This window comes from Malus sylvestris, chromosome 17 (genome assembly GCF_916048215.2).
Source record: "Malus sylvestris chromosome 17, drMalSylv7.2, whole genome shotgun sequence".
Lineage (NCBI taxonomy): Eukaryota > Viridiplantae > Streptophyta > Magnoliopsida > Rosales > Rosaceae > Malus > Malus sylvestris.
Genome location: NC_062276.1, coordinates 9,089,920 through 9,104,019, shown reverse-complemented (window position 1 = coordinate 9,104,019; position 14,100 = coordinate 9,089,920). Strand labels below are relative to the sequence as shown.

The 14,100-nt window shown below is 39.2% G+C and overlaps 1 protein-coding gene across 1 annotated transcript; it reads left to right on the top strand.

Annotated features, from left to right (window-relative positions):
• The first annotated feature begins 635 nt into the window (after nt 1–635).
• On the top strand, nt 636–5,225 carry LOC126611759 (GEM-like protein 7). The gene is made up of 3 exons (XM_050280127.1): nt 636–741; nt 1,079–1,302; nt 5,163–5,225. The coding sequence occupies exons 1-3, from the start codon at nt 636–638 to the stop codon at nt 5,223–5,225; spliced, it is 393 nt and encodes a 130-aa protein (XP_050136084.1).
• The last annotated feature ends 8,875 nt before the right edge of the window (nt 5,226–14,100 follow it).

The following is a 14,100-nucleotide window of genomic DNA, read 5'->3' as shown; positions in this document are numbered from 1 at the left end:
GATGGGAATATATCTCAGCGCTTCAAAAAAAAAAAAAAAAAAACTGATAAGGTCTCAGAAGATGGTGAGAATGACAGACTTCGATATGGGTCATCCTCCACGCAAGGGTGACATTCAACCATGGAAGATGCTCTGCAAATTTGTAACTTTTAGCAGAACCCAAGACTTTTTGGGCCGACTTTGAAGCTCTCAAGGAGTTCAAGAACTCACTCAACCCCGACTCAGTGAGTCCCAGCTCATGCGTCAGCTCCAGGGACTTCACCCTCGACCCCTGTGATAACCTCTTCAGCGGTTTTGTTCACCTGTGGCTTCCGCTGCAACCCGGTCGACAACTCCTCGTCCGCCAGTTGGCTCACCGAGCTCACCCTTGACCAGGCCAATTACTCTGGCTTGCTCTCCTCCCTATCCTGGAACTTCCAGTGTTTACAAACGCTCGACCTCTCCAACAACTTTTCTTCGGATTGATCCCGGACTCGCTCTCCAACTTAACACTGCTGAGTCGACTCAGTCTCTCCGGCAACTCATTCTCCGACGTTATTCCCGACTCAATTGGCCTCCCTATTGCTTTGATAAAGTCAGCGAGGTTTCTTTTCAAAGTGACCTCTGAGGTACTAAACATCCATTTACAAGGCGAAATGAAAACAGACAGGGGTGCAACAGGAAAAATTTGCTCGTCGGCGGCTCGGAACATAGCGCTTCAGGATGGGTTTCTTATCAACCACGTGCGTGTACCTGTGTCAGGTAATTGACTTAGGTGCGCATAGGTTTTGGTTCGACCCACTTCTTGGGACTCCCTTCCCGACCATCCTTAATTGGATCCCTCAATTAGTCCCGACTCAATTGGATTCTTTTCGAACCTCAATGAGCTTGTCCTCGACAACAACTGTCTCGACGGTGCAATCCCACAGAGCTTGCACGGCCAAGTAACGGGTGAAGGTTCAGTAGACTGCATTCGGTGCATTCAGTGTTTAACAGGATGAACAAGCTTACCAACAAGGCTGACAGTTTTGCCCATGGAGTCAAAGAACATGAGAATTTGAGTCACATAAATAAATTATTATTTGATTCAACTGTGTAGTGAGACTAGGGCCCAAGATCACAGAGACAGTGAATGGGAAGTTGAGGTTGAAGGCTAAGATTGTAAAAGCAGGATGGGCGTTAGAGGTGTTCACGCACGCATTTAGCGCTAATGCAGGAGAGAAGCTACTCAAGGCATCCCAGTGTTATCGGTCGACCACGACAGGTTCTATGGCAGGCCTCCTCATCATCTCGACCAACAAGATTGCGTTTTGCAGCGAAGAAGTAATCATGTGCAAGTCTTCGGTCTCCATATTTGAACAGGGGAATGATAATCAAGTGCTATGGGTCATCTTTCAAAAAAAAAAAAAAAAAGAGCAAAAAGCATGGCTACCCACTAATGCACAACAACCCAAGCTCCAAGTTGATTAAGGGAATCAACTTGGCACGATGACAACGCAGAAGATGCCCACCAACTTTCATCATGCATGTTCCTACTCTTCACAGATGACACCATGATGTTAAACGGAAAAGAAAAGGCAAAAGAGAAAGCAAAAGTAAGGAATAAACATCCCACCAGAATGATGTGATTTACTTTTTTGACAGATGTATGATGTAATTTATTTTTCTTATCTCTCGGAGACATTTATATAAACCCCATCAGAGGGTAAAAAAAAAAAAAAAACGGCAAAGCCTAAAATAAATGGGCTGGAATGTTATGTAGAAGGCGAATGCCCATAAGCCCAAAATAGCACCAACCAGACGATCAAAAGTACGCCCAGTATTCCACAATTATTCGGCAACCTGCCGTTATTACCATCAACCAGGTGATCAAAAGTACGCCCAGTACTCCACAATTATTCGTCAACCTGCCGCTATTACCACCAACCAGGTGATCAAAAGTACGCCCAGTACTTCAAAATTATTCTGCAACCTGCCGCTATTACCACCAACCAGGTGATCAAAAGTACGTCCAGTACTTCAAATTATACATGAGCATTACTCATGTCAATCATACATAAACATTCATGAGCATTACTCATATCAATCATACATAAACATTCATGAGCATCACTCATGTCAACATTCATGAGCATCATTCATGTCAACATCCATGAGCATCAATCATGTCAATCAATATAAACATTCATGAGCATCACTCATGACAATCAGCTTCAAAAGCTTCATTTACAAAAACTCTAGCTTTAAAAGCTTCATTTACAGAGCTCTAGCTTCAAAAGCTTCATTTACAAAAGCTCTAGCTTCAAAAGCTTCATTTACAAAGCTTTAGCTTCAAAAGCTTCATTTACAAAAGCTCTAGCTTCAAAAGCTTCATTTACAGAGCTCCAGCCTCAAAGCTTCACAATGCAAAACTTCACCTACAAAGCTTCAGTGCAGGGTATACAAATACCGCCTCCGAACAACCGCCACTTCGGCCCATACATGGATTCAATATGAAGTCTCCAGCCAACATACTCTATTGACTGAAGACTTGGAGAACTACATTATATACCATATATTGGGCCTCATAAAAAATACTTGGGGGACTCTAGCCCATATTTCTGTATTGAGGAGTGAGCCCTTATTTTATAAAAGGGACTCCCTCACCTTCGTTAGAGAGCATCGCCGCCTACGGAGCAACCGCCTCGCCGCGAGCATCAACTCTAGCCCATCATTTATGTATTGAGGAGCAAACCCTTATTCTATAAAAGGGACTCCCTCACCTTCAACGCCATAAGCCGAGCCAACCAAGGCAATATAAGCCACGAGCCTCGCAGCCTCACAGCTTGTGCTACTTCTAGTTGAGCATCATTTCAGATTGAGCACCGACTTATATCGAGCATCAGTTCAAGACAACATCTAGTTACTTCGGCCCACACATGGACTGAATTTCAAGTCTCCAACCAAACGACTCTCTTGACTGAAAACTTGGGGGACTACTATTTATACCATATTTAGGGCCTCCGTATTTAGATCTCGTACAAATATTCTAGAGACTTAAATGTAATTATGTGATAAAGGAAGGGGCAAATATGTAATAAGTGAGGAGCCCTTATTCTATAAAAGGACTCCTCACCCTCACAATTAGAAGAGGCCAATTCTTAGGCCTTAAGCCTCTCCTATCTAGAGCAAAGCTCTCACACTCTCTCCCTCACAAATACTCTCAGAGAAATACAATCAGTGTGGACGTAGCCCAAACCTTGGGTGAACCATGATAAGTCTTGTGTTATTTATGTTTCTTGCAGATTCACGGCCCGATTTACGTTGTTCCAAGACCTCCGGTTTTGTGCATCAACAAAACTAATACAGAATAAACATTTTAAGAAAACAAGTGTGCTTAATTTACCAATGGAGATTGCAGTTGTACTCCATTGGTACCTGAAATAAGCAAATATACATTAATATATAAAGTGACTGATTACCTTCGAAGTCTCAAGAACACGGCCCTTGACCTGACTCAGTTCTTTTTGTGGCGTCATGCATCACTTTCGACCACCGACTACAACAAAACCATTGCCTGAATTGGATAATACAACATATTATTTCCTTTTGTGGCTTTAGAGGAAATGTGAAAAATTGGCATTATGGAGGGCGCTATGATTTCAACGAATAGCAAATTGATGAACATATGAACATAGCGGCAATTAGATGAGATGATATAAAACCGTAGGAAAATATGTATCATAGATTTGGATCTAGGATTCATATTCATGATATTAAAAGGGACTAGTGACACGCTTTTATGTTTTATTCACTCAATATGCTAACTCTTCTTTCGCCATCTGTAACAGCTAATGTCAACTGAAATAGAATCGCGTCACGCTTTTGTCAATTTGCTACACTAAATTTGGTTTGTATATATATGGTTCATCAATGACTCCTCCATCACAAACCGAACATGAAATCTAGATGGAACAAAAGTTCCATGCTTTCATCTCATAAAAAGAAGCCATGCTTCACCTCATATGGACAAAATCTATACATTTCTCATAAATCCCGGATTATCAAATGAATACAGAAGGGAGGATGTTTCCAATTTGTATACGTGTGCACGAAAGTTCTCAATATTTTTCGAACCAGTTCAAAACAATTATAAAATCTTCTTTATTTGTAGAAAAGAAGATGAACATAAGGGTATAATCGTCCAATGGTTAATGTGACGACAAAACGATGGCAAGCACTGTAAATTGACATAATTAGTGTAAAAAGGGTCTCGTGTCAATCACGATCGCCAATGAGGTTAATTTGGGCCCAAGAAATCCCCTTGTACAATTCACACCACATTGCCAGGTGTGGGCCCCTGAGGAAGTTGTCGGCAATTAAATTCGACCAAGTAGGCCACTAGCATTGGCAGTAGGAAGTGAAAATTTTTCAGAACCGAGAGGGAGAACCTTGGCCCTTCAGTCGCGACTCAGCGAGTCCTGACTCAGCTGCGACTCGGTTGTGTACATGGTGATCGGATCGGCTGGGGTGAAAAAGTTACTGCATTAAACGAGACATGTAATTTTGACAAAGAGCAAAGTAGTTAAATGTGATGATGGTTAAACACGTATGATCTAAGATGCTAAGAGAATTTGTGTGACTAGCAAATTTGGACTGACACTTGAATTTGTGGCATCAAGAGATAGTGACACGATTATATTTTATTTTTTATGCGTGTTTACTTTCTATTCGAACGCATGATACGATCAAAAGCATTGCTTACAATTGGAAAACGACATCTTTATTTAATTTGAATATTTTTGTTGTTGTTGAAATGAAAGAAACGTGAACAGTTTACACCATTAAGTGACATGTGTGTTGATGAAGAACATTTTAGTGAAACCAGATGGACTCATTCATGACCTCTTGATCACCGATTCTAACTGTGGTCTGATTGGATGAGTTCCTTACATTTACCATCACATATGAAAATTAAGAAAATTACATGAGCTTAAAATTACAATCCATTGTAATTCGATACCTAAAAACAATAATTAGATATGATAGAGTGATATTTGAATACCATACACCTATTTTTCACTTTTATGAGTTACCAGGGTAGCTAATTTGGTAACTTTTTTTTTCTTTTTTTTTCGTCCAAAAAATAAAGTTACAAGTTAGCTAACTGTCACTTCTGAGACTTAACATCTTCACAATTTCAGATTCCCAAAATTGGGAAAGAGATCCTCTCCGGATCTATACATCCGGAGCCCAGTATCAAATGATTCAGACCTTTAAAATTTGATTCAATGGCTAAAAACAGAGAAGTTAGTAAAAGACTTGTTGAAGGCTTGGACAAACAAAATACAACATGTTCTAATACTTTAATCTATATGTCATTTTGTTTTGCAATTTATATATCCTAATACAATTATGTATTTTTAAGCATAAATAGACACTTATTTATACGACGTAAATAAATTTAATTAAATCCATCCAGTCTGCCTAGGCACCAGCTTTAGACCTCAGCCTACAGCCCGACTAACGTCTAGTATCTTTTAGAACCTTGCTAATAAGTTTCTTCCACTGGCGGATTTACTTCTTCATTACTGGTCCAATTATCAATTTTAGATTAAACAACGAAATTGCTCAACAAGCACATCGGTAAAACCCTCCATTACTTCTCTTTTTCAAAATTAATGAAATGAATCTCCCACAATAGCAAATTCCATTTGATTGCATTAGTTTTGAAATGGCCAGGATTAATATATATCTTTTATCCGCATGCTCAACAAGAGATTTGTTTTGAGTGTTACCCATATTTTCAAAACAAAATCGATAACTTTTATTTTACATTTTATTTTTGACGAATGAATGAGGTATTATTCTTGTTGTGAAATTTGAAATCCAGTGGTATTACTCTTGTTGTGAGATTTGGAATCACAATGGGATAAATGTGGAATTACCTTTTGACGGTAGTACATATTTGTTGTTTATGAATTTTGCATCTTCTTTTCATCAAATAAGACGTGTGATTTTGACATTGAGCAAAATAGTAAAACGTAGTGACAGTTAGACACTATGATCTAAAATGCTAAGATAATTTGCGTGATTCGTATTTGGATATGACACTCAAATTTGTGGCGTCAAGGGACAGTGACACGTCTGTTTTATTTTTTCTGTGTGTGTACTTTTCATTGGACCGCTGTACAAAACAGCCAAAAGCATTTCTTAAAGTTAGAAAATAACATCAGCAATGTTTGTGTTGATGAATTACATTTAAGTAAAACCAGTCAGATTAGATGATCTAATGGTCCAGAGAAGTTTATGTGTCTTATTCATGACCTCTCAATCGCATATTGTAATTGTCGCCTGAAATTAAGAAAACCACAAATGATATATTACTGTATTTTTGTTAGATTAGAAAAGATGTGAACAATCGACATCATGAAAGAACATGTTTAAGCTCCCTTACATTTACCATCATATATGAAAATTAAAAAATCACATGAGTTTAACATTACAATCCATTGTAATTCAATACCTTAAAACAATAATTAGATTTAATGACAGTGATATTTGATTCCCATACACCGCTCTACCTATTTTTCACTTTTATGAGTTACTAAGTTAGCTAACTGTCACTTTTGAGGCTCAACATCTTCACAATCAAATTTCCACAATTGAAAATCGAGAATGTAACTACAGGACACCACGACTATATGTCAAATCGGTGAAATGTGAAAAAGTGACTTTGTCAAAGGAGATTGTGATTTTGACAAAGAGCAAAGTAGTGAAATGTGGTGACAGTTAGACACATATGATCTGAGATGCTATAAGAATTTGTGTGACTCGTAAATTTGGATTTGCCACTTGAATTTATGGGTGTCAAGGGGCTGTGACACAACTATGTTTTATTTTGCGTGTTTACTTTCCATTCAACAACTGCATGTAATGGCTAAAAGCATTACTTAAAATTGGAAAATGACATGTTTTCTAATTTGTATTTGTTTTTGTTGAAATGAAAGAAACGTGAACAGTTTACACCATTCAGCGACGTGCAAGGGCTAATGCACTATGGGACCAAGGTGGTCCCAGGACCACATGGAGGTTGGGAAACAAGTATGTGAAGGTCCTTTGGAGCTTTCTAAATGTTTGGTACATGTTCCTTTTGTGTCCACAAGTGTTTGATGTAATGTTTACTAGACGTATCTAGTGTAGACAACACTCGACAAATGCTCTCAATATATAGCACACATCATGTTGCTTCAGCAAATGTCGATATTTATTGATATATGCGCAACTTAGTATATTTGACAACGACAAACCCACTAAGTGTTTGATGAAATGCTTCCGTGAAGGAACTGGAATTTGTTTGCGCGCTTCCCTCTATATTTTTATCTCAAAAACTTGAACCTTTAACATTGGGACCCCCAAGGTTCAAATCCTGAATCTGTCATTGGTGACGTGTGTGTGTTGATGAATAACATTTCACTAAAATTAGTTAGACCAAATGATCTCAGTCTGGAAAGTTTCTGTAACTCATACATAACGTTTGAGTTCCCTTGCATTTATCATCACATATAAAAATTAAAAATAATAATAATATTACATGTTTGAGTTCTCTAGGAGGTAGGGGTGGGTTCGGTTTGAATTGGTTCGGTTTTTTGCCAAAATCGAAATCAAATTGAATTTTCAGTTCAGTTTGGTTCGGTTCAACTTTTTTTCTTTTTCAGTTTGGTTTAATTTCGGTTTTGTTTTGTTTTTATTTTTGATTTTTAATCTTTTGTCCGTTCATGTAGAAATCATGCACAAAACAAACTGCAAAAGTAAATGATTCTCAAAGATAGTTGTTTCATAGAGATGATGAATATGTAGAAAAACTACTAAGTCGACGACTTGATAAGAGTAAGCCGCGATTGTCTTTCCTAAATGTATTACCCCTATAGCCACCCCAGTAACTAGAGTCAAAACACCAAGGAAAAATAATCAGATAAGCAGTATTCACAAAAAAAGGTAGCAGCAGCATCTCAGAGACTCATTAGAAAAACATTGAGCCCTTGACATTTTCATGCAAGTTGCCACTTAAGGAGCTCTGCAACCGGGACTCTCTCTGATGAAGTGACATTGCCCTTCCCTGATAAGGTTTCCGACAGATCCTCAAACTTCATGAACTGCCCCACTTGTGCTGTAGCAAGGTGAGCATAGCAAATGGGCGCCACTGCAAACTGCATGTTGTTAAGAATGATATGGGAGGTAATTCATTCGGGACTTACGAGATTTTATTATTTTGACTTGGGAAGAAACTAATACAAAATAAACATTTAAGAAAACAAGTGTGCTTAATTTACCAATGGAGATTGCAGTTGTACTCCATTGGTATCTGAAATAAGCAAATATACATTAATATATAAAGTGACTGATTACCTTCGGAGTCTCAAGAACACGACCCTTGACCTGACTCAGTTCTTTTTGCGACGTCATGCATCACTTTCGACCACCGACTACAACAAAACCATCGCCTGAATTGGAAAATACAACATATTTGTTAACATATTATTTCCTTTTGTGGCTTTAGAGGAAATGTGAAAAATTGGCATTATGGAGGGCGCTATGATTTCAACAAATAGCAAACTGATGAACATATGAACATAGCGGAAATTAGATGAGATGATATAAAACTGTAGGAAAATATGTGTCATAGATTTGGATCTAGGACTCTTATTCGTGATATTAAAACAGACTAGTGACACATTTTTCTGTTTTATTCACTCAGTGCGTTAACTTTTCTTTCATCATCTGTAACAGTAAACGTCACCTGAAATAGAATCGCGTCACACTTTTGTCAATTTGCTACACTAAATTTGGTTTGTATATATATGGTTCATCAATGACTCCTCCATCACAAACCGAACATGAAATCTAGATGAACAAAAGTTCCATGCTTTCATCTTGTTAATGCATAAAATCACTGAAGATTTTGATACAACAGAAAGTATTAAGTTTGTAACCTTCGCTAGATTGCTCCGGTCACTAGTGTGGATAAGTATGTAAATGGATAGAGACAGGGAAGCAAACACAAGATATACGTGGTTCACCCAGATTGGCTACATCCACAGAGTAGAAGAGTTCTCATTAATTGTGAAGGGTTTACACAAGTACATAGGTTCAAGCTCTCATTTTGTGAGTACTGGTGAATGATTTAGTACAAATGACATTAGGAAATATTGTGAGAGAATGATCTCTATTTATAGAAGAGAGTTTCTAGTTTCATTTTGACATTGACACGTGTCGTATTATGATTGGCTTTTGATGTTGACACGTGTCGCGCTATGATTGGCTTCTGATGTCGACACGTGTCACGCTGTGATTAGCCTCCTGGTTGGAGGGAAACTCTTCTGAGTCCTTGACAGTATAACGTTGACCGGTGCTCAGTAGTTTCAGAATTGGTCAAGTATGGTATAAACAGTGCTCCCCTAAGTTCTCGAGTGAGGGAAACTCCTCGGTTGGGGACTTGCAAGATCCAAGCCATTGAGTAATCACGAAACTTCTAAGTACCAAAATGTGGTATCATTTTCACTTGCCTTATCTGTTTCATATGTAAATGTGGCATCTTCTCTGGAAGTACTTTTCCTCTAGGGGTGGTATTTTTAAACGATGAAAATGCACAAGGTAATGTATCAATTTCACTTGAAGCTTACTTGTAGTTTCAGGCTTGGTCAAGTGCAATACAAACCCTATAGTAGGAGTCCCCCCAAGTCGCCGAGCTACGATATTTGCCGAATGAGGTAACAGACAAGGTAAGCAATCAGACTTCCAAGCAAGCAACCTGGATCGGAGGTTCGACTTCGGCTTTCGGTTGATTGTTTACCTTCTCCTTGTGTCGTAAACAGCAACAAGGATAAGGAGAAGTAAATGGAGAAGAGATGATATGAGATACTTTTTCTTTTGAAGAAGTAACTTTCCACAAGCTTATTCTTGAACTGGGCTAGAGGGTTTTCTGGTTTCCTCCAGAGTATAAGGCCGACTCAATACTTTGAGGGTCAAAACAAGTTTATCAAATCTAGAGTACATTCGACCCTAATGATATGGGATACTTTTGCTGTCGACAAAGTAGTGGATGTATCGGCACGTGTTCTGTTACGCTTGTCTCCACATGTTTCCTTGTATCATTCTCACTTGCCTTATCTGTTCTTCAGGCAGATGTGGTATCTTGATTGGAAGCATAAGATTTTGAAGATGAGTACTCGAGAGCAATGCCAGGTAAGTAGTCAGGCAAGGGGTTCCAGGCAGTCAGTTCCTGACTGGAAGTTTGATTCCAAGTGCTGATTGATTGCTCTCTTTCTCCTTGTCTTACAGGTAAGAACAAGGCATAAGGAAAAGATAGGGAAAAAGCATGATATGGGATACTTTTACTTTTAACCCTGATGATATAAGATACTCTTACTCTGGTGTGGCTTGTTTGTAGAGGTATTATCGGGAGGAAAAGAAGCTGAGTATTTCGAGAGACTCTGTTGAGAGTGCCCTCTCGGATGTGAAGAAAAGTTGAGCATTTTTTTTATTTGCAGGTCTGCCTGGCTGTGGAGGATGGAGGTCGACATATATAGGAGTCTCCCTGACAACAAGTAGTAGTGCTATTCATTTACCCTTCTTGGTCATAGCAATGTAGTGAAAATTGCAAGCTTCACGTGTTTTAACTTTGTCAGAGCACTTTGAAAAAGTGGTATGTGGTATCTGGAAAGCTAATGTTGCGTGTGAAGATTGCAGACAAGCTTTATCCAAGGAAATCTGGCTCTCGAAGTTTGGAGAGAGTTGCCTCTTTGGTTTTCGAACAAGCAATCCTGTCGGGGATCTCGCTCTCGAGATTCAGAGAACGGTGCCTCTTCAATTTTTAAGAAAGCAATCCTGTTGGGAGTTTGACTCTTGAGATTCGGAGAGTAGTGTCTCTTCGATTTTTGAGAAAGTAATCCTGTTGGGAGTATGGCTCTCGAGATTCAGAGAGCGGTGCCTCTTCGATTTTTGAGAAAACAATCATGTTGGGAGTCTGACTCTTGAGATTCGGAAAGTAATGTTTCTTTGATTTTTGAGAAAGTAATCATGTTGGGAGTCTGGCTCTCGAGATTCGGAGGGCGGTGCCTCTTCGATTTTTGAGCAAGCAATCTTGTTGGAAGTGTTTTCTCGAATGTGAGTAAAGGTTGGATATTTTTGCCAGTCTACTTTGCCACGGAGCATGAAGGTTGACACATATTGGGACTTTCTAGTTATCAAGCAGTGGTGTTGTTCCTTTACCCTTATGGGTAATAGTAGGGTAGCTAGACCTTTAAAATTTATATGTCTAAACTTTGTCAGAGATCTTTGGCAAAGTTATCTGTGGTACCCGATGAGCTGATGTTGCGTGTGGAAAGTGGTGCCTCTTCGGAATTCGGAGAGTGGTGCCTCTTTGATTTTTGAACCAATGGCCATGTTGCCCTTTCTTTTATAAGGGCACCAATTGTGTGCAAGAAGTACATTCATAGAGTTATTGCTTGTAGGAATTTTCCCCTTACTTCAGAGATTTATTGCACCTCATTTCTCCTTCATCATTTCTGAGAATGTTTGGCCCATCCGACCGTCGTTTTAACTTGAACTTTGGTGAAGAGGCAGCCATGCCTTCTCAAGACAACATATGGCATCCATCATTCTTATCCCTTACTAGTCTTCTTATCGTTGGGGACTCTGTGATGAAGAATGATATGACCGCTGCGGTGGTGGCCAAGAACATTCTCACTCCCAAAGATAACAGACTAATTTGCAAACGATCTGATGAGTTGGCTGTTAAAGATTCTCTCGCTCTTAGTGTTCAGTGTGCAGGTTCTATGTCTAATATGGCCCAACGCCTATTCGCTCAAACCCACCAAGTTGAATCATTGGCGGCTGAAGTGATAAGTCTCAAGCAGGAGATCAGAGAGCTCAAGCATGAGAATAAACAGTTGCACAAGCTCGCACATGACTATGCTACAAACATTAAGAGGAAGCTCGACCAGCTGCAGGAATCTGATGGTCAGATTTTACTTGATCATCAGAGGTTTGTAAGTTTGTTCTAAAGGCATTTATTGCCTTCGCCTTCTGGGGCTGTACCGCGTAATGAAGCTCCAAATGATCAATCTTCGGTGCCTCATCCTTCTGGGGTTCTGCCTAGTACTGAGGCTCCGAATAATCACCCTCTCGTGCTTCATCTTTCTGGGGCTCTACCGACTGCTGAAACTTCTCCTGAGCAACCTTTGTGAAGGCTCCCTCTTGTTTGTTTATTTTGATTCATGTATATGTACATATTTGTAACTTATCAGAGATATTAATAAACAAGCTTTGCTTCATTTCAACGTATTGTGTTAAATACACCAAGACCTTCTTCACTAAATTCTTTGAATTTTTCCTTTTGTTGAATCTTGTATGTTGAACCTTTGCGAGTGAAACATGTAGGTTGAGGTAGTGCTCCCTTAATTTTCCGAGTGAGGAAAACTTCTCGGTTAGAGACTTGAAAAAATCTAAGTCACTGAGTGGTCGTGAAACTTCTGAGTATCAAGGTGCAGTAGCATATGGTAGGAGTCCCCCAAGTCTCCAATCGAGGGAGTTGACGAAGGAGGTGTCTTGCTAGTAGCCAAGTTTCCAAAGTAACAAAACTTCACCATTTTCCTTTCTAAGCGGTAGCCCAAAACTCCTCATTCATATATATTTGTTATGAAAGTTGTTAGGCCCAAAGAAGAGGAGGCCTAGGCAATCATTTTTTTTTTTTTTAATTTTTGAATTTTCGAATTTTCGAATTTCTAAATTTTTGAATTTTCGAATTTCCGAAAATATATATATATATATATTAAGCTTTATAGGTGAAGCTTTGTAGGTGAAGCTTTGAGGTTGAAGTTTTGTTGGGTACCATGAATTGATTTTGTTTCACATTATCTTGATCAAGATAGTGTGAAGCTTTTGTGTTGAAGCTTTGTAGGTGAAGCTTTTGTGGTGGAGGAAGCTTTTGTGGGTGAAGCTTTTGTGGTGGGGGAAGTTTTTGTGGGTGAAGCTTTTGTGGTGGGGGGAAACTTTTGTGGGTGAAGCTTTTATGGGTGAAGCATTTGTAGGTGAAGCTTTTGTGGTCGGTGAAGCTTTTGTGGGTGAAACTTTTGTGGTGGGTGAAGCTTTTGTTGGTAAAGCTTTTATGGGTGAAGCTTTTGTAGGTGAAGCTATTGTAGGTGAAGCTTTTGTAGGTGAAGCTTTTGTGGTGGGTGAAGCTTTTATGCATGAAGCTTTTGTAGGTGAAGCTATTGTGGGTGAAGCTTTGGAGTTGAAGCTTTGTAGGTGAAACTTTGGAGTTGAAGCTTTTGTTGGGTACCATGAATTGATTTTGCTTCACACTATCTTGATCAAAATAGTTTGAAGCCTTTGAGAATTTGTAATTGTCCTCCATTGATGAAGCTTTTGTTGGTGAAGCTTTGTTGGGTACCACGAATTGATTTTGCTTCACACTATCTTGATCAAGAGTGTGTGAAGCTTTTGAGAATTGTGGTTGAACTCCTTTGATGAAGCTTTTGTTGGCACCATAAATTGGTTTTGCTTCATATTGTTTTAATCAAGAGTGTGTGAAACTTTTGAGAATTATGGTTGCCCTTCATTGATGAAGCTCTTGTTGGCACCATAAATTGGTTTTGCTTCACACTGTCTTGATCAAGAGCGTGAAGCTTTCTACGAGTTGCAGTGTTTGCATTGTTACAAATGGGAAATGTCTGAAGCAGATGCAAGAGGGCTAAATTGCTTGATCTTCGTATGCCATGCACTGAAGTTGTTGTTGGCTTGCAATAAGACTTTATTGGTGATTATAACTCTTGTTGGGCATAAATGTTCTCCTAGTTGAGTTGTCAAGCTTGAGAGTTTTTGGTTATTTGTGAATGCTAGGAGTTCACATGTACAAGTTGTACCACTCGTCTTCTGGTAGGTGGAATGAATGGTGAATTGCTTTCAAAATTGGTTGCTGGTACGAAGATGAGTTCCTTCGTCACCTTTCATCACATTTCATCATCTGGTTGGTGGCACGAGGATGAAGTCCTTCTTCACCTGGTTGGTAGCATGAATGGCTAGTTGCCCAATGATATTATAGTGCGGGTTGTACATTTCATCACCTGGTTGGTGGCATGA